This window comes from Protopterus annectens, chromosome 3.part1, assembly GCF_019279795.1.
Source record: "Protopterus annectens isolate FY-2018-M chromosome 3.part1, PAN1.0, whole genome shotgun sequence".
Classification (NCBI taxonomy): Eukaryota; Metazoa; Chordata; order Ceratodontiformes; family Protopteridae; genus Protopterus; species Protopterus annectens.
In genome coordinates, this window is record NC_056732.1 from 1438565509 (window position 1) to 1438587537 (window position 22029).

Here is a 22029-nt window from a genome sequence, read left to right on the forward strand (position 1 = left end):
ATCAAACAGGACAAACCAAGGATGATTTTGATTGCTCCAGATGGCCACACCAACACTTTTACCCCCTCCTGCGCAGTGTGTCACAGTTATCCCCATGGCACCTGCCTCACACTCCTTCCCTATTCTGTCAGCAGGAGAACCTGATTCTGCACCCTCAGCTTCTAACACTGAACCTTGCAGCCTGGCTAATTACATAATCGCTCCTTTACCATCCCTCAGTAAACCTGTGATGGATATCATTTTAGAGGCAAGGAGGCCTAGCACTAGAAAATCCTATGCTGAAAAATGGAAAAGATTCTGTGCCTGGAACCAATCTCAAGGGATGAGCACAGCAGCACCCAATTTACCTCAGATTTCTGCAATACTTAACTGAGATGCTTCACAAGGGCTTGTCTTTTTCCTCCATTAAAATCCACACCTAAGCTATTTCAGCTCATTATAACACAGAACCTGTCCTCCCCGCGGTCGAGTGGCCTCCAAAAGACATGGGTGAATGGGTGTGCCTTCGCTGAAGGTTGGGCATCAGGCTGGCAACTTGGCACCATAAAATTGACTGCCAATCATTAGCAGACCAGAGTTCTGCTGTGGTGACCCCTAACTGGGAAAAGTCAAAAAGACAAACAACAACAACATAACACAGAACCCCCCCCCCCTCTTCTCTCATCCACTGCTCAAGCAGTCCCTCAGAGGGGCCAAAAATTTGAGACCATCCAGGAAAGCTCCAACCCCAGCCTGGGACCTTAACTTTGTTTTGGAGAAACTCACTCTACCTCCTTTTGAGCCAGCTGCTACTGCAGACTTAAAATTTCTTTCTTGGAAAACAGCTTTCCTTTTAGCAATCACTTCAGCTAGAAAGGTATCTGAATTACAGGCCCTTATGGCAGTGGAGCCTTTCAACATCTTTCATGCGGACAGGGTGTCCCTCAGAACCAATCCATCCTTCATGCCCAAGGTGGTATCCAGTGTGGCTCTTAACCAGTCCATTCATTTGCCAACCTTCTTTCCCAATCCACAGAACAAAGCAGAATGGATACTGCATTCCTTAGATGTGCACAGACAACTCAGATTCTACTTGGGCAGGACTAAACCTCAAAGGAAGTCTGAACAACTAATGGTAGCATTTGCAGCAGGGGCAGAGGGGAAGGCTATTTCAAAGCAAACCATTTCTAAATGGATAGGCCATTGCATTCATTTCTGCTATGAGCACCATGGAAAACCTATCCCCCAGGGGATCAGACCTCACTCCACCAGGGCTGCATCTACCTCTACAGCCTTTCTCAGAGGCGTCCCTACCAAGGACATCCTAGAAGCTGCTACCTGGAGTTCTGTACATACTTTCACCAAGCATTACCATTTGCCAATTTTCTCTAAATCCAGAGCTGGCTTTGCCACTGCAGTCTTGCAGGGCCTTATAGCTAGTCCTAATGCTATCTAAATTCCTCCTCTCAACCACAGCTTTGGGAATCTACCCAAATGTAATGACTGCAACAGTGAAACACGAAGATCATAGTACAATTGTGTACACTTACCATAAATGTAGATGTTCGAGTGTATTCACTGTTGCAGTCCTGGTTACCCTCTCTCCAGCCCCCTAACTTCTTTTGGCTATACCTCTACTTTCCTTTACTATGCTTAAAAGCCTTTTTGGTGTATTTGCTTTTTTGTTGGAGGTATATCATTGTACTTTTATATTTAATTGCTCCCCATTAGGGGGGCACCTGACATCAGGGGCAAGGAAAACTGATGTAATGGCATCGGCTGCATGTTTTATACCCCTAACGACCTGATGTCATGGAAGAAGGGACAGCAACTGACGCAGGACCCAAGACTTTGTTAATCAGGCCGACTGAGGGATACCTGCAAGCAGATAACCAAAATGTAATGACTGCAACAGTGAATACACTTGAACATTTACATTTATGGTAAGTGTACACAACTGTACTTTCTCTCTTTTTTCACTAGTTCATAACTTACACCAAGTACATGCATACACTGATTCATACAGTCATAGTAAAATACTACGCTATCAATCTGCAGACTACTACAATCCTAGCCAATAACCAGAGATAAGAATCATACCCTGTGTGTATCTCTGAGGTAAACACCATAACCAGTATGACAACCCCTCCCCCAGTGGTATCAAAGCACTTAGCGGTGACTTCCCAGTAATACTTAAAGTACACTTAAATCTAAGTAGAGTTTCATGTCAATCATATCATACACAAAATCACCTGTGAACCTGACAACTAGATTTGTTTTCCTTTTTAATCTGTGGTGGTTAGAAACGAGCACAGCACTGCAGCAAAGACTGATAATTCATGGGACGAGAACAGCATATTTTGTCCCCGTGGAGGAACTTTCTCACTATATTCATTGCTTCACATGTTCTTCTGCCAAGGATTCTTTGTTAAGTGTCATTAATGATAACAGTGAAAAAATCTTTTCTGAGTGAACACTTTTTAACATAACCAACTGACTTAAAATAAATAAATAGACAAAAATGTTAGCTCTCCCCAACACTATGTTCTAGTCACACTCATTTTAATTATTTGTATATATGTTATACCTAAAGTGAATAAGCTTCTTCCAGCTGTAGTAGTATTCTCTTTCTCTCTTTCTCTTTCTCCTTTTCTTTCTTTCTTTCTTTCTTTCTTTCTTTCTTTCTTTCTTTCTCTGTAGTGTTTGCTAATACAGAAATCAGAATAATTAGCAAATGAGTATTTTCTTCTGGATTCCTTCCTTTGCACTTGTAGTAGGCCTATGTGGCACTAAACTACCTATTACCTCCATAATATGTGCAGTGTGTCTACAGTCGCTTGTTTATATATCTACCTGTGTGATGCATTGTAAATAATGTTAGCTTTGCTGCATGCCTAGAATTGTCTTTGATTTCATAAGCCCTTAGTATGATACTGTCTCATATATTGATATACCTCATTTCTGTTCTCTTGACCCATACTTGGTGTATGTGATTTTGAGTGATCTTCTCTTCATACCGCTATGTTTTAGACATCTTGAAACTGGCTCTGAAAGCCTTTCTCCCAAGCATTCAAGATAAAGTGCTCCAAATCCAAACAGCACTACAGTTATGTGGTATATAAACAACGAAGGGGGACCAACTCCTACAAGTGAGCTTGCAAAATTGCAGTACAGAGGGGTATCTCCATAATGGCAACATGCATCTCTTCAGATCATAATGAGATAGCAGACAGGCTGAGCAGAACATACGCAGATCCACATGAATGGATCTTTCACAGGAAAACATTTCTAGATATAACCGTCAAGTGACGTGTACCATCTGATTCTCATCTGAACAGGAAGATGAAAAGTTTTAATCAAGGTTAGCAATACCATGAGTCTGGATGATAGATGTCTTCTCCCTTGATCTCTAGGGTCTTAACAAAAGTGGAGGAGGAGAGGGCAAAAAAATATCCCCATGACTTCTTTTTCTACTTGAACATCTACTATTTTGGTAAGTTCCTAATACAATTGTACTTTATTGTTTTCCAGTAAAATACAGCCACATGGCTATGACTGGAAAATATTTCATTATGTAAGTGTTCAAGGACAAGATAGAGTGTATCACAACCTTTAATGGCATCCTTTACCTAAATCACTCTTAAAAACAGCAACCTTATAATAAATTGTACCTTGATGAAAATGTTCAGCCCATACTATAGAGTCTGGCACAAAGTTTTATTTACGTCTCTTGATGTACTCATGGTCTGTTTGAGGATATTTGAGACTTATTAAACTTGTTTTGAACTGACTGTAGTTAAAAAACATCACATTATGCACAACAAATCAAATCTTACTATGATCAGTAGTAAGCCAATAGTAGCCAGTGGACAATGGCATTGATATTGGGAAAATTGGGATATGAATGGCAAGGCTTAAAAAGGCTCTAGTGCCATTAGCCTCATAAACTTCTATGGTACTGTGATCATATAACACCTGTAAAATGAATTTCATAATATTATTTTACTTATACCTGGTAGGAAACATACCATTTATCATAAAATTGTGTCTTCTTTTCTAGCTTCATAACCAAGGGCCAAGCACCATCAGTGATACTATACTAGAAGTAGACTGGCCCAACAAGAATCAAGATGAGTTCCTTCTGTATATAATTCATATGCAGACATATGGACCGATGAAGTGCCAAACAAGCCCTGCAATTAATCCACTACAAATTGAGGTAGGAATCCATTTTGTCTAATTATGTCTTTCCCTGCATTCTCAGTTAACAGTGTATGTCCCGACAATACATAGAGTAATTTCCAAAGAATGTTGCCAGGCCGTGTGACATGTAAGACAGTCAATAGAATCAGCAAATTTCATTTAGGGTGACATTCCATGTATTATGTGTGATGTTAAACCCTTGTCAATTCTCACAAAATAAGATCTGTGTGCTTGTTGTATAGTTCTTCTGAACAGCAGACAGTGCCATGCAGAGAGTATGCATACAGAGATGCTTCTTTATCATAATCATGTGCCAAAATCACTTTAATACATGTACATTGTGTCTTTCTGAAATGGACAATCGTCAGCTAAAAGCATGTCTGCTTTTCTCTTGAAATGTCATAAGTTCATATTTGTTGTACTGTTACTCTGACTCCAGTACAGTACTGGCATGTGACGTGATTGATAATGTTGTATTTTAGATGAAGCAGTGATTCTGAATCTTTTCTGTGTATCTCTGCGGCTGGCCTTAAAGAATAAAGGAATGCAATGCATTGTAATCAACAAAGGGTATTTTCTTTATCATAGTAATTTATACCTCTTCCTGTAAAGTTATTCTGCAGAGAACTTATGCATAAAATGATTGCCATAATGTACTATGTTAGTGTAAAAGTCAGTAGCACCCACAACTCTGTCATGATAGATACTACTTGTTGCATATCTAGTTTAACAGCCTATCGCAACAAAAATTGATTCCACACTTCAAATTGCTGAGGGTCAACAATTCACAAAAAAAAAAAATGTATGGTGTGTGTGTGTATACGCATGTCTGCACATGCATGCATGTGTGCGAGTGTGTGTGCATGCATGTGCATGTCTGTGTGTCTGTCCATCTGCTTGTATGTGCATGCATATCCGTATGTGCACATTTATACACAAAAAAAAACAGAATTAGGGCTGCTGATATGTAATTGTTGAAAAAAATCATCGGCTACAAAACAAAAATGAAACATCAGTATATTTTTTGTCTATAAACTTATTTGCTAATACATAAACAGGTATAATATAAAGAGATCTGTGTATAGATAATCACTGTTAATTATACTGGTTATGCAATACATTATTTATCTTTGCCATAGAAAACCGTTAGCATGTTATGTTCACTTTTTTATCTAGCCAGATTCCCAAGTACTTAAAGATCTGCAATGAACTAAATCAGCCACGTGGTGGATTATTTATGTTCCACCTTGTTCACACTATGGTAAGAAACTTCTGAGAGGTAAACAAGAAGGATTTATTTTCTTAGATTAACTTGTATAATCAGCTGTTGCAAACCCTGACACATCAGTGTCATATTATTCTGGAGTTTTTATCTGCAGCCAATTAGGTGAGTCGTATAATCAAGTTTGACTAGCCTCATATGCAAAGTATGGAAAAGATAGTCATGATCATGATCTGATTAACAACAACATAGGAAATCTCCAAACTCTAGACCCAACCCAGTTCAGCTTCATCAAGGGTAGATCCTGCCTGTTCAATCTTGTGAACTTCTTTGAGAAGGTCACCAAGGCCATGGATGAAGGCAAGACAGTGCATACTGCCTACTTTGACCTGGCCAAGGCATTTGACATAATACCATACTCGGGAATTATAGATTAACTCACAAAATTGGATATAAACCTCTACATCACCAGATGGATAGCCAAATGACTCACAGATTGGAGTGGGGGAATCCACATCCAGCAAGAAGCCAGTCACCAGTGGAGTACCACAGAACTCAGTGTTGGGCTCCCTCATATTTAGGATATACTTTTCAGATGTCAGCACAAATGTAGATGGTCTTTGGCTGATCAAGTTTGCTGATGACTGCAACATGGGGGCAGTCACTGACTCCCCAAATGTAGTTGATAACCTACAGAAAGGTCTGATGCAGACTAATGACTGGTGTCAGAACTATGACCTTGAACAAAATGTGGAGAAGTACATAATAATACCCTTTGGGAAATCAAAATATTTAAAGAAGGAGAAGTGTGGGTTGTACTTAGATGGGAAAACAACTAGGCTTACATTTCCACACTCATCTGGAACTCTGTGGAAATCCCCAATTCTGCTTACAAGGCCCTTAGTGGGTTTCTCCTTTCTTACATTCCCTGAAATGTAGTATCCACTAATAGAGTCTAATCTGCTATGCCTCTCTTTCTCATTTGTCTCACAAAAGTGGCACTATTGGCCATTAGCATTTTGGTTTCAGTGTCTTCATTAAAATGCTACTTAACATATGGTATTACTGTATTCATCTATCCCACTGTTCCTCATCGGGTTTATGTCAGACTGTTGAATGGCCACATTGCTGAACATATTATCTCGTTAACAGAGCAGATCATCAAACCATTCTGACTGAGAGTGCTTTACGGAGGGGATCAGGAAATTTGCCCTTTTCCCTACTGTAGTGTAATCTTGGAGTTGGTATATAAAATTAGCAGGGAGTGTGGGGGGTTTGACGACCTGCATTGATAATGAGATGACATTCAACAATGTGGCCATTAGACGGTCTGACGTAGACCCATTCCTCATCACCCCAGTGCATCAGCTGGCTTTATTCTTTGCCAGCAGTATTTTTATTATTTTTTATTTAAATTCATTGAGTAGGGTAGACCAATGATCCATAAGGAGCTATTTCAAGTTCAGTCTGGGTATAGTTAAGAAATGGAAGAGGTAATTACAGTCAAATAAATAGAATCACGGTGTATTAAAATATGCAAAAGACAAAATAATTAAAATTTAAAATAATTAAAAAGATATAAATACAATCATGTGCATATAGTACAAGAGCCTGAAAGCATGCAAAACATACAATACATTCATTTTACCGTACTGAATAAACACATACATGTCTACCTCATTGCTGTCTTTACCTGTGATTTTTTTACCTGAGTAAGGGAAAGCTCCTGCAGAAAAATAGCATTAATTAGACATTTATATACATATAAGGTTACAGCTAACTTGGACAAAACACATATGAGCTGTTGTTATTGAGTCAATGAGCATTTATGCGAACGCTAATTTTGCTGGGTTCCATTTGGTCAACAAAGGTAAGTGCTTGGGCAGGGAGTTTGTATGTGACTGTCTATGTGATTTTAGGGTTAGGGTAAGTGTTAGGTATGGAGAAGTATTTATTGTGTCTATGTGTGACCGGGTTTTAGGGTTAGAACAAGGGTTAAGTCAGTAGTAGATTTAGTGTGTGTGTCTGTGAGTGTGTGTGTGTGTGTGTGTGTGTGTGTGTGTGTGTGTGTGTGTGTGTGTGTGTGTGTGTGTGTGTGTGTGTGTGTACGCGTGCGCTCTGAGACTGCACTACAGTGGGGAAAATGGCAAATTTCCTAATCTCCACCATAACACTATCTCAGTCAAAATAGTTTGATTGTCAGCAATTCCTGTACCACAGGAATTACAGTTTATAGCCTTAACTCCCTCCTCCAACTGCCAGACATTAAATACTTGCTAAACTTATATTTTGGATGCAAAATTCTTCCTCCAACAACAATTATATGTACTACAGCAAGTGTGCAGCATTAGGCAGAGGAACTATTTTACATTACAAAAAAAAATATATATATATATATATATATATATATATATATATGTAGGATCACTACAGAATACTGAAATTCCACAATCCCGAGACTCTGAATCCCGAGGACCAGAATCTCGAGATTGCAGAATCTCGAAACTTTTAAAAAAAAGTAAAATATACAACAAACTATTCTGACATGCATGCATGGGAGCAAGCCACCCTGCACCTCCAACACCCCCTGCAACTTAAATATACCAACTCCGAGATCCCACTACAGTGGAGTGAACAACAAAGTTCCTGTTCCACACTGAACAGCAATCCCCATTCACTACTTTTGAGATTCTGTAATCTCGAGATTCTGGTCCTCGGGATTCAGAATTTCGGGATTGTGGAATTTCGGTATTCTGTAGTGATCCTATATCTATATATCAATTAAAAAAACAGAAATACAAAACAATTTAACAGATAGCCCATTCTCTAAGCACAATAATGTGCTCCAGTGTGTATGTTAATGTATAAATAACTTCCGTCTATGGTTGTAGAGGCCCTCCGCATGTGATGTTGGACTCCAGAATACTGTTGGACATGCAGTAGTTTCACAATAACATACATCTTGTTTGGCATTATTGCTTGCTTAATTAAAATGGAAGTCCTTTGACTGTGTTAAACTTAAATGTAGTAGCTTACTTATGCTTTTCCCCATAGCCTACTTATTTTTCACAGTTTATATACAAATTTCCTAATATGCCTATAACTGTAAGTTAAGAAAACCCTTACCTAGAGACTTTGAGTTAGCACTAACTAAAAGAAAGACTGGACTGGATTCCATAAGCTGGATTGTGATATTTATGCCATTTATTCTGTTTGTTTGCTTTGATTGCTTGAGGTTTTGGCAATTCTACAGCATGAAACCGCCTTGTAATGAAGACTAAAATGTACAATCCAAGTGGCGTCACAATACCACATGGTTGATATCAATATTTGTAAGCAGCAAAAAAGAATGTCTGGCCACAAACTATTGGAAAGAAACATAGATGCTCTGTCTTATTAGATTAGTTAGTCTTAAAATTAGTATACAGTATACAACGCAAAGATTTATTTCCTTATGGTTGATATAATTAACACAAAGCAGCCAAGTGGCCTATTTTAGCTGCAGAGCAAACATAATATTTATAAGTGAATTCTGAGCCAACAAGCTTGCTCTTTTTTCGAAAAGTGTTTTATATCATCGTTTGCATTATTTTGGCCAGTGAGTGCTTAGACACAAAAAGTGTTATGCGAAGACAATTCTGTAAGTTGCTTGACTTGAAACAGCTGGTTGCTTGTTATCCCAGCAATTGTTTGACAAGTAAAGTTAAGCACTAGATCAGACAGTCTAAAATGTGCTGCCATTACAAAATAATTTAAAAAATTACTCATATACCTGTTGTTCATTTGCACCTCTCATATTCTTGATTTGAGTATTTTTTTTTTGAATAATGTAAGAACAATAGAGAATGTCATTAAAAAGTCTTTTGCTTCATGAACAAAAAAGTAATTATGATTCCATTACAAAGCTGAGAGTTTAAAAGAAAACTGTAACGTGAAAAGAATCAAAGTACTATGCATTCTCTTGTAGACATAAACCCTCATATTGCTCACATCCATTCCAGTTGTTCTTCACATCTGCACTATGTTAAAAGTATCTCCTCACTACTAAAATAAAGGCAGAACCATAGACTGAATCAAGGGAAATTAAATGCATGAGTGAAATTAAATGCCTGAGCCAATACCAGGAATTAAACATAAACAACACTACTTCTGTGCAACTGTTACCCCCCTCCCTGACAGGCATAAAGCTGAACGAATGCAAAATGTAATGCAAGGACCACGGCTTAGACTCTGTATAAATCCTTTTACTTTATCTGATAATATTAAGGGGATACAGTGGTACAAGATCTAATGGTTTTAATAATAATAATAATAAGCATTTGTTAACCAGGTAAACACTGTCCCTTTTCAGTGGTGACCAAGAAGCAATGCCTGGTTAAGTGACTTGCTCAAAGTCACACAGTAGGTAAATAGGGGTAGAGAGAATCAATCCCTGTACCACACGAACTATAGTTTACACACTTAACCCCCTCCTCCAACTGACAGACAACATGTTAGCAAAAGATGTGGAAAGCTTCAAGAAGTTTATTTTCAACTCAGAGAGAGAAAATGTATAGTTATCCATGGACGTCCAACACCTGATTCCTGACTGTCAAGACAGGGCATGAGGCCAGTGCAGATAAACAAATGAAACGGGGGGACGTGAAATTCATTCGATCATGTTACCATGTCCTAATGCCTAAGCAGGTCATCCTACAGGGTAAGCATTCTACAAGTTATTGATTAGGTTATGGTTACAGTTTAACTCCCAGAAACTAGTCTGGTCCAAGGACATCTTATCTACCCTTTGAGAATGAGTTAAAACTGAGTAGTTCATCAGAGGAGGAAAAAGCACAACTACAAATGGTGAAAACTTTCTCAGATGTAAAAGAATGTCATTTTGTCTTGATAAATGTGCAAAAGCAATATTTCTGAAAAGAAAGCTGCAGGACCAATAAAATATCAACCTTGAACAGAGATGTGATATAAAGGATATAAAGGAACTTGAGCAAAAAGAAGTGACTAAATATTTGGGAACAGATGAAGGCTTGGCAATTAAACACAAACAACTGAGAACAAACCTTAGTAAGGATTATTTCAGAAGACTAAAGCTAGTATTGAAAATAGCCTTCACATATAGGAATAAAGTACAAGCTATTAATCAGTTTGCTCTTCCTGTTCAGGCTTACAGCTTTAGTGTGATTGATTGGCCCAAAAAGTACGGAATCAGTTGAACAAAATAAGAAGAAAAATGCTTCATCCTTATTAAGTGATACATAAAAAACAGTGCATGCCAACATTCTAGATAACTCACTCTGAAGGAGGTATTGTCCTCTTCAAAACTGACTGCACATGTGCCTGCACACATGTTTGCTGAACTCATCAGCTCTGAACATAGAGAAAGTTTTAAAACATGAAGAGAAGAGGTTTACAATACCTTTGCTTAGTTTAGTAAAAGTATTTTGGAACAAAGTGGGACTGGAAGTCAAACCAGAAGTAGACAAAAATCAGACATCAACTAAAAATGCCAAAAACAAAAGAAAGAATATAAAGAAAGGGACTAGAAGAGAGGGAAAGAAACCTGGAAAGTCCATAATTATAGCAGCAAGTATAGAAAACATCTGGAGCAATCTCACGTTGATCAAGATTTGAGAAAGGAATATTTAAGGAAAGATAACTCAAAACCAAAAGATGAAAAGCCAATAATTACAGCCAAAGACTGTTGGGCCACATACATTGTAGTTTACATTGAAAGAGTGGGAGAAACCTACAAATGCAGATTCTACAAAACAGAACTAAAAGTAGTTACACATCTTGTTGCTGGGGTGATGCACTCATGGCTGAGAGTCTCTATACTGAAAGACAAACTAATGTGGCAAGACTATTCTATTGGGGATTGTGTAAAAGCTACAATACAGAAATAGCAGAGAAGCATTGGAAACATGAACCACAAAGCATTACTGAGAGTGATGAAGTCTGTATCAAATTGGATCACACAGTTACCAACACTTCAGAAAATAGATGCAAGATTACAAGATACAGTAGTCCATGAAAAAGGACAAAATTAGTGTCGATCATTGAGACTGCTACACCCAGCAATTATAGCAGCTTATATACCAAGAGACACAGTCTTAAAATGCCAGAATTTACAAGATGAAATGAGACCAATGTGGAAGAAAGATACGCAGACAGTACCATTAGTGTCAAAAGCAACAGGATTAGTAAAATTAATTTATAATCATATGTAAAAATGTTAACAATACACATAATCCCTTATAAGCTGCAGAATGAGGCAATTCTGGGTACACTGCGGCTGCTGAAAAGAGTACTTTTGGCTAACATCAAACACTGATACAATACTAATTTCATAAACTTTACTTATGCCCTAACTTAAGAATGATATCACCTCCTATCCAAAGTATGTAAAGAACCTAAATATTTGGATAAATTAAAATGAGGGAAAGAAACATACATTTTGAATATGTCTATTTATAAAAAAATGATATATTCCCACTTAATACACATGCACTTCCAGTCATGACACTCATTTGTACTAACAAGCTTTCTGTGTCTTCTGCCTGAAAAACAATCTTTTTTTTGTTTGTTTAATATACCATTACAAGTTTTATTAGAATTTGTATAACTCACTATGGGCTTTTTTAAACACTTTATTGAATTATCACTTGTGACATAAGCACATTTACATTTATATAAAAGTAATCAAACTATTAACAAGTTAAAATTAACAAACATTGTCCACATATATTGTTATATGTCATATAACCTAACCAACATTGCATACATTATTCAATTCCTGCCCCTTTTTTTAAACAAGAAACATCTTTATTAAACCATCACTTATGACATAAGCAATCATACCTTTATATAAATGAAAACAAAACACACTAACACAATCCTTTGCAAGAACTTTACATCACAAACTAAACTGACACACTCCCAGTTGCAAACATTATACATCATTTATAATCTACTCAATTGTTTTCAGTCAAACATTACATAACTCATTTAAGTCCTGTCTTCTTTTAAACCTCATTCCTCCCCTGTATGTATCGTTCCCACAATTACCATTTTCCTATGTAGTTTGCTCCTACTCTTTTCAGAAGATTTCAATTCCAGTTGTTTTATCTCTGTTACTGTATTCACTTCTTCTAATATAGCTGGTTTAGATTTTGATTTGAATTTTCTAGTAATTGCTTTTTTGGCAGCCAACATAGTTAGTGACAGCAATGTCCTAAATTGTCTATGCAATTCTGATTCTATATTATAGCTCAGAAAAATCATTCCCTCGTCACACCAATCTGCCCACCCAGCATCTCTGACAGTGCATCCCACAGGGAATCCTTAAAGTCTGCCAACTTACTGGACTCCCAGAAAATATGTTCCCTGTGATGGCCTCTCTACCCTGATCCAGTAATCAAGAAGCCTCAATCCTTACCACTGACACTGGTGAGAGATGGGCACTAACATAGAAATTAATTTACATAGTATTTTTAGATGCACCTCTCTGCAGCAAGCATAATTTCACCCAAGAGCACACAGAGAACACACTCTATACCTGGGACTGGAATATTTGTCTTTCCAGATCCCAAACATGACTCACTTTGGAGCACTGTGTCCCACTTCCAAGTAGCTGACACACCCATACCTAGGTATTTGATTTACACACACACACACACACACACACACACACACACACACACACACACACACACACACACTCTTTGGAAAGACTGGCAAAGATTTACTAGCTGTACCCCTTTTGCCCAGACTATAAGGTAACAATGCTGCCACCAGTCAGCTACTCTAAGGCTCTTACAAGGGTATCCAATTATACTGAGTAAAATCAATACTAATATAAATGGTAGAGTGTAACCAAAGCAGCAAAGCTTTTTGGAGTGGCCAATGCACCACTAAAATAAACACAACTACTCTCAATCTGTTAAAAGTATTCTCTAAAAGACCAGCCACAATGAAAGGTATAAAATATTTAATAAATAATAAAATAGAAAACATGAGAATACTAAATATACAAGTACAATAAACACCAAAGTATCATTCACAAGAGAAATAAAAATAACACAGATGGACAGATTCAAACAGATGTAGAAAAACAACACAACTAATTTCACTGTATTTCCTGACTGTCTAAAGAATAACGGTTCCCTAGAGATCTTAATTAATACAGCAAGCCAAGATAGGATGCTGAGATGCTTACTTCCACAAGGCAAGGTGAAGAGCTTCAAAACTAAACTGAACTTAACTAACTGAACTGTGATAACTGTCATAGATTTTTTATATCAGGTTCCAAAGAAAACAAAACAAGCTGCTGTGTGAGTTCCATCCTCTCAGCACTAGTTAGGAATGACATCACATTTGAACACCTGACTCTGGTACAATGCACACATAGAGCTTTGCTAAGATCTATTGCAGTATTTGAAAATTATAGAACAGTTTCAAAAACTTCTACTCTTCCCTTCCAGAATTCTTTGTTTAAACATAACATTTCATCAGTTATAATAACATTTTTGATACATTTTTAACACAAGCATCTGTGTAAGTCAGTGTGATAATCAAACAACACAAAATTATTTATAAAACTTCAACTATCTATGCTGGCATATGTTACACATTCACTGTGCTATTCTTCCTGGCATGGATGGCAACACCTTACATTGTCACATTCCCCGCTTGTAGACTCAAGTTAGTTTTTTCAAGTGACTCTGGAAAAACATTGCTTGAGGGAAGTGGGCCTGTCTGGGAACACATTAACCTATGCCCTGTCTTGAGAGTATATCCACATTGGCATTGCTGACCTCACTACTGTGCTGTTACTGTCATGTCATATGCCTGCAACCCTAGGCTCCACCTTAATAACCTGGCATTTTGTTGGCTGACTCTATGTAGCCATGTTAAGGGAGTGTGGTCTGTAACCACAGTAAATTTCCTTCCATACAGATAAGGCTGAAGTTTTTGTAGTGCCCATACCATGGCTAGACTTTGTTTTTCTACAGCTGTATAACATTCCTCCCTGGGTTGGAGTCTATGGGTGAGATGTACAACTGGGTGCTTTTCTCCCTGTGAGGAAACCTGGCAAAGTACAGTCCCCACTTCATGGTTTGAAGCATCCACCTGCACAACAACTTCTTTGCTGTAATCTGGACTAGCTAACACAGGGGGTCCTTCCAAAGCCTCTTTAAACTTTTGAAATGCCTGCTCACAGACTGGGGTCCACACTACCTTATCTGGCCTGTTTTTCCTTGTCAAGTCTCTGAGGGGAGCAGTTATTGTACTATAATCAGTACCAGTGCTACCAGCACTAAATGTTCTACAAGGAAACCACTCCAGTACTTATTATTAATGCCCGCCCCTCCAGGCATGTCTAAAGGTCAGTTCCCTGTGCTTTCTCCTATTAACCTGGTGAACTTGGGCATCCTGAGGCAATGTAGCAACTGTCTCATGTACACTGACAACCCCCTCCTCTTACCAACCAACACTCAGACTTGCGAGAGATGCACTTATATATCCAAACTGGAAGCCACGCATTCTCCAGCCAAGACCGGAATAGCTGGTCAAGAGGAGAAGGTCAACACTTGCACCACACCACATGGAACACATATCCCTCCAGAACACACACCAGCACTGCCTTCACATAAAAACACAAACCACACACCCACCTTCGCAGAGGCTCTCAATAAAAATCTACCCAAACAGCAGAAACCTCCAAGGCAGAAATGCACTTGACCGCCACAACACAACATTAATCACGAGACACATAATTCTCCTAAACAGTGTGCCACTCAACCAAAGCCCCTAAGGTAAAATAACATGTCCAACACACTAGTCATAGGTGACTTGATAGTGAGACACACTGATGTCCCACTCACTAAGTTGAATAAGGAGAAAGTAACAGTCAGCTGCCTATCAGGCATCAGGATCCACCACATAATGCATGCACTCAGGTCCCACAGCAACAGCTGCAAATATGATTCTGTCATTGTACATGTGGGTGTGAATGACCTGAGATGTACCTCCCTGGACTACATGAAAAGAGACATGGAGGATCTCTTGGATTATGTATCCCAGACGGGTATCACCCAAGCCCTGAGCAGCATCCTACCATCACCCAGAATGATACCATTGTACATGCAAAAAATTATTGATTTCAACAATTGCTGTTTCTGATGTCATTATAAGGGGATCCAGTATCTGTTTGCCTGGGATGACATGATTAACAGACCTCAATGCTTTGCCAGAGATGGCCTGCATCTGTCACCCCTGGGCTTCCGGATACTGGCTAAAGCTCTTGCCACCCCTATATTGCCTTTTTTAGGCAGCGTTCCAAAGACCAAATTACCACCATAACAGCTACAAACAAATGCAATCTGAGGGTCATGTTGCTCAATACTAAAAGTCTAAATCTCACAATGCACTCACTCAAAGCACTCCTTAAAATGGAGAACATTGACTTTTGTGCCGTAACAGAGACCTGGTTCAAGGCAGCAGAAAGCACCCCTGCACTACCAGGCTATAACTTATTCCACACTTTTCGGCCACAGAACTTGGGCCAAAGCTCCAAAGGCAGGGGCATATTCATAAATGATGCTGACACCTCCAGACTGTTAGCCCAACGTAACGCATCTGAGATACTTAAGGTGCAGCTAACATTGGGTAAGACAGTGATTCAGGTCAAAGCCTGCTATAGGTCCCAAACCATGTCCCAAGACTCCCACTCCACATTCCTAAGCACCCTGGAGACTATTAGGGTCCAACCTAACACTCTTATATTGGATGACTTCAATTACCCCTCCATTAACTGGGAAAACTATTCATGTACCAATGCACTTGCCCAACGTTTCCTAGAATTTATTAATTCAAATGCCCTGGACCAGCTCATACTTACCCCCACTAGAGGTAGCAACATCCTTGACCTGGTCATTACTAACATGGATGACTGTTGCTCTACACCAATAGTCAACTCCTCCATGGTTAGATCCGACCACAAACTAATCACCTTGGAAATACACATCCCTCCCACCCCACCCCACCCCTGCAAAGGAAACCACCATGAAAAACTTCTCCAAAGCTAACTTTGGGCTCCTAAAAACAGAGTTCATGGCACACATACAAATTGAGAATAGTTACATGACTGCTGAATCATACATCAGTGCACTGTATGAACATGTACACAAATGCATGAGTCTCACCATACTCAATAGAACCAAGACACTCTCCCCCCAAAATAGGAAGCCAATCTGGTGGTCCCGTACCATAAACAAACTCTATGACAGAAGGAGGAAACTGATGCGGAATAAGGTGAAGTCCCAAGACTGGAAAAAAACCCTTATCAGCCTCAACAAAAAGTTGAGATCCCTCATCAAATCCTCTAAAGCTAACTATGAAAACAGAATTGCAGCAGATAGTAAAGACAACCACAAGGCCTTCTATAGTTATGCAAAGAATCTCCACGGCAATACTCAGGTTTTCTCTGAGCTTGCACAATGGTACCTCCTATACTGAGCCAACAGATATTGCCAATACACTGTCCGACAGATTCAGTGCCAACCTTACCCCTCTCCCCCCCAAAGGACCAGTCACAATACCAGTAGATTGCCAGGCACCCAGTATTACTGCTGCACAGGCTAAAACAGCACTGTCCAAGACCAAGAATACAGCTTCTATGGGACCTGACAATATCCCTGGCTGTGTTCTACATGAACTACAGAGTGAACTGGCACCTCATCTGTGTTCCCTGTTCAATCACAGCCTCACCTCAGGCTTTATCTCTACCGAATGACACACTGCTACGGTCATCCCTCTCCACAAAGGAGGAGCAATGACAGACCCTGGGAACTATTGCTCCATTAGCCTGGTGAGTCTGATATGCAAAGCTATGAAACGCATCATCACGGACCTAATAAACAAGGATATAGGGAATCTCCAAGTTCTGGATCCCACACAGTTTGGTTTTGTAAAGGGTAGAGCATGCCTGCTCAACTTAGTCGACTTCTTTTAATCATTCACCAGAGCTGTGGATGAAGGCAAGGTGGTTCATACAGCCTACCTTGATCTGGCCAAGGCCTTTGATACCAGTCCCCACTCAGGAATCACAGAAAAACTCACTAAGCTAGGCAACAACCCCTATATCACTAGGTGGGTTGCAAACTGGCTCACAGGTAGAACCCACAGTGTGAAAGTAGCTGACTCCAAGTCAGACTGCTGAACAGTCATGAGTGGAATCCCACAGGGTTCAGTCCTGGGTCCTCTCTGGTTTGGTATCTACTTTTCTGAAGTCCAGGCCAACAAAAAGGGACTCTGGCTGACAAAGTTCACAGACGATTGCAAGCTGGGAGCCGTTATTAACTCTTCAAGTAATGTTGATATCCTACAGAAAGGCCTCACTGAGACCAACAACTGGTGCCAGAACCATGGCCTTAAGCTCAATGCCAAAAAATGTGTCATCATCCCCTTTGGGAAAAACCTGGTTCCCATAAATTACCACATTGGTGGTAGACCACTGAACACAGAAGGTGTTATAAGAGATCTGGGAACACAGGTTGACAGCAACCTCTCTTTTGACTACCACATTGCCACTGTGGTCAGAAAGTCCTTCTATGTGGCACATCTCATTACTAAGGGTTTTGCATCCAGGAAGAAAGAGGTCATTGTCTCCCTCTATTCTTCCCTCATTAGGCCAATCATTGAGTACAATGCCCCATTTGGCATATACCTCACTAAACACCTGCAACAACTGGAGAGGCCACAAAAGTACCTCACAAAGAGGATCCTAGGCCTTAAACATTTGTCCTATATGGACAGACTCAAAAAACTCCAACTATTCTCTGTCTCATATCACCTACTTAGAGGAGATCTCTGCTTGACTTACAAACCCATGTCTGACCCAGCTCTGTTAGAAATGCTGCATCTAAAGAAATCCCAATGCCTCCGCATTACACACTCCAGAGACATCAACCTCATTACCACAATCAACAGAACATGCTGGAGGGACAGTTTCATAACTCAGAGACTAACCATGCTATGAAGCAGACTTCCCATACATGTCAAGCAGAGCACCTCACTGGACCTCTTCAAGAGAAATCTTGATGAGTGGATGGGAAATAGAAAATTCACCCCAAGGATCACTCCAGTGGCTTTACTCGACAGAGAGACTAGTAACTAAGGTCAGGTGGCATGATGCCAGGATAATCCTATGGGCTAGGCTTGTAAAGGCTCCCAGGCCATTAGCCTAGTACACACCTATGAACTTATGAACCTATATTACCCTGCTGTCCCCAAGAATGCCCTCATCTGCTTTTGTTAACAGGGACAGGCCACGCCTGAATAGCTTCCACTTTGGCAGGTTCTGTTCTAATCTTACCACTCCCCACTCTATGTACCAAGTAGGAGACCTCTGCCATACCCAGCTGACACTTACTGAGCTTAATGGTCAATTCTGCCTAGGACTTCCCTAAAATGCTGAGGCTTCATTATGTTAATGCTGGACAATTTGTGCCCCTGCATCCTTCCTAGCATGTTTACCATATAATTAACATCACTGACCTTCCTTACCACTTCAAAGGGTCCCTCCCAAGCTGCCTGTAGCTTATTGTGTCTGACAGGAATGAGCGCCATAACCTGCTGTACCACAGCATACTCTCAGGCTTGAGCATTCCTGTTATACCAGACCTTTTGTTCTGTTGGAGTCTTGCCAGGTTCTCCTAGTTCAAGCCCATGAGTTCCCTAAGCCTTGTCCTGAGGTTTAAGACATATGCCACTACAGACTCCTTGTGGGATTCACGCTCACCCTCCTAATCATCATGAATCAAATCTAAAGGTCCCCCTCACCATAGCCCCATATAGCAACTCAAAGGGTGAAACACCTGTGGATTCCTGGATACCTCTCTGTACGCAAAAAGTAGATGGGGCAAAGATTTGTTCCACTTTCTCATAAAGTGGTCTGCAAATGCCCATAGCATGGCCGTTAGTGTAGAGTTTAACCCCTCCACAAGACCATTAGACTGCAAGTGCTAGGGGTGGTCTTTTAGTGTTTGCGCCCACCACACTTCCACAGACAAGCCAGCAGGTCTGACATGAAATTGGCACCTCTATCAGTCAGTATTTCTCTTGCGAAACCTACCCTGCTGAAAATCTCTAAAAAACATTTGACACCTTCTCTGTCTTGATGGAGGAAAGAGACAATGCCTCAGGGTATCTAGTAGAATAATCTACTACCACAAGCATATACATCTTCCCTGTGGAACTTGGGGAACTCAGAGCCCCCAAAATATCCATAGTATCCTCTTAAATGGCTCCTCAATCACAGGCAAAGGCATCAATGGACCCTTGACCTTGTCCCCTGCCTTGTCTACCTTTTGGCACTGATTACAGGTCTTGCAGTACCCTGTTACATCCTTTGCACTCCCAGGCCAATAAAAGTTCTGCATAATACATCTCTTGAAATGCTTTATCCCCATATGACCTGCAAAAGGAATGTCATGGGCTATGGTTAGAAGTGCCAGACAGTAGGCTCTGAGCACTACCAACTGCTGTATTACCTCACCCTCTAACCCTCCCTCAGGAGTCTACTCTATACAGTAAACCTTTGTTCCAGTATAGAGACTCCCCTTTTCCTTGAGCATCAGATGCCTCCTTAGCTACCTCCCTCAAGCTTCATAAGGTAGGGTCCAACAGCTGAGCCTGTTTCAACTCTACTTTTGTGACCCCCTCCCAACTCCCCTTCCATAGGAAGCCTAGTATCTTCTAACAGCAGTGCCTCACTGTCAGCCTGGGTACTACCACTCACCTCTGTTCTTGCAGTCACCCTGTCCATGGGAGCATCAGTACCTACCAACAGCTGTGACTCCCTCCATGAAATAGCCACATCACCAGCCCCATCTTCAGGTGTGTGGTCTGTGTGGGTCTCCCGCAGGCTACCAAACCTACATGCCTGTTTCCAAGTCTGACTGCATGTAACTGCATGCACACAAGGTACTGCATTATCAAAATCATTCCCTGTCAAAACATCTGCAGGAATATCCTCAAACACAGCTATCTGATTGCCTTCTTTTCCACCTTCTCAGTCAATATGAACCCTAGCCAAAGGTATTTGGAATGGGAACCCTCCTAAAGCTCTGATTAGAGTGGACTGCTCAAGTGGATACTGCTCCTCTTTAACCAGACTTTGCAATAGTTATGTCAGAGGCTGTGTCTCTCTTAGCAGTGGCCTGTCTTCCATCCACCAAGATAAGATAGAAACTCTGGTGATAGTTTGGTGCCTCTGTTGTCTCCAGACAAGTTACTACTGGCACGCTGTTATTTCAACTTGCTGGCTCCCTCACCTTTTGTTCCCCACCTTGCTTCAGTGGATATTTGTATGCTTCATGGCTCCTTTGGCTACATTTAAAACATCTAACCCCTGATCCTGGCCGTCTACCAAAATTAGTGGATTCCCTTGTTACTGGTAGACTCTGTTGGGGTGATTTAGGTTGCCCACAATGGGTTCCCTTATATCCATGTGCAGCACTGGGTATCCATTTCTTGTGGAGTGATGTCCTGCTTGCCAAGTAGAGATCCCCTATTCTCCCCAGCTCATCTGCAGAGTTACACTCTGGGTCTTCCAACCAGATTCTCATACCTTCAGGCAAAGTACTAAGGGCTTGTTCCCTCACCAAAAGGTCTGCCAGTCTTTCAAAAGTGGTGGCCTCATGCCCACTCACCCACCTATGAAAATAAGTGCTTAACTCAGCAATATAATGACATACACTTTCATCTGCCTTGCATCTATGCTCAAGAAACTTTTTTTCAGTAAACTTCAGGTGTTAATTTATAACATTTCAATAAACATTATTTCACTCTATCATAGTTTGCACAATCAGTATCAGACAATTTAGAAACAGCAGTTACAGCTTTACCATGGAGTATGAGGGTCAGGAACCATACCCAGAGCTCTTACTGTTTACATACTCTTTCAAATATATGAATAAAACTATCAAAGTCATCCCCCTCTGCAAAATGTAGAAGAAATTTACTGATCTTTATTGCTTCTGGGGTCCGATTATTCTCTTCTTCATTACCTCCATGACCCTGACAAAGAGTCAACATCTTCCTCTTGTGTTGTCACTGCTTCTTTTTCTCTTCAGCCTCCAAATGCTGCAGTCTCTCTTTGGTCTCCAAATGCTGTAGTCTTTCTTTGGTCTCCAAACCTTTGGTCTCCATTTCATGCTGACACTGCTTCTGCTTGTCTTCAGCCTCCAGTTTGAGTCTCTTTGCAGTCTCCAAACAATTGCCCTTCAGTTCAAGTCTCTTTAACTCCAGAGGGTTTTTAAATCCTCTGAAGAAAAGGTGAACTCTCCTGTTTCTGAAGACTGCACATCTCCATCACCAGACTGGTTGTCCTCCTGGTCACTGATCCATGCTACAGCTGTGATTAAAGCTGAAATCATTTCCTCTTTAGTTTGGCTAGCATGCAGCAGTGGTTTGGCTTTGCACACTTTGGCCAACTGGTTCTTTGTCAGCTTGCCATAATTCTCTACTGACATCTTTGCCTGCTTTCCCTGACTAAACTAAACTAACAAAAATAAATAAAACTGTTGTGAAAATGAAACTCTGAATGTTTACCTTGTGGCTGA

General features: G+C 40.2%; 1 protein-coding gene across 1 annotated transcript in view; it reads left to right on the forward strand.

Annotated features, from left to right (window-relative positions):
• ITGA8 (integrin subunit alpha 8) overlaps window positions 1–22029 on the forward strand; it is a 1841490-nt gene that overhangs the window by 1533777 nt on the left and 285684 nt on the right. Inside the window, exon 25 of the mRNA XM_044067504.1 lies at window positions 4040–4198. Within this exon, the coding sequence (XP_043923439.1) occupies window positions 4040–4198 (159 nt within the window). The remainder of the gene's footprint in view (window positions 1–4039; window positions 4199–22029) is intronic.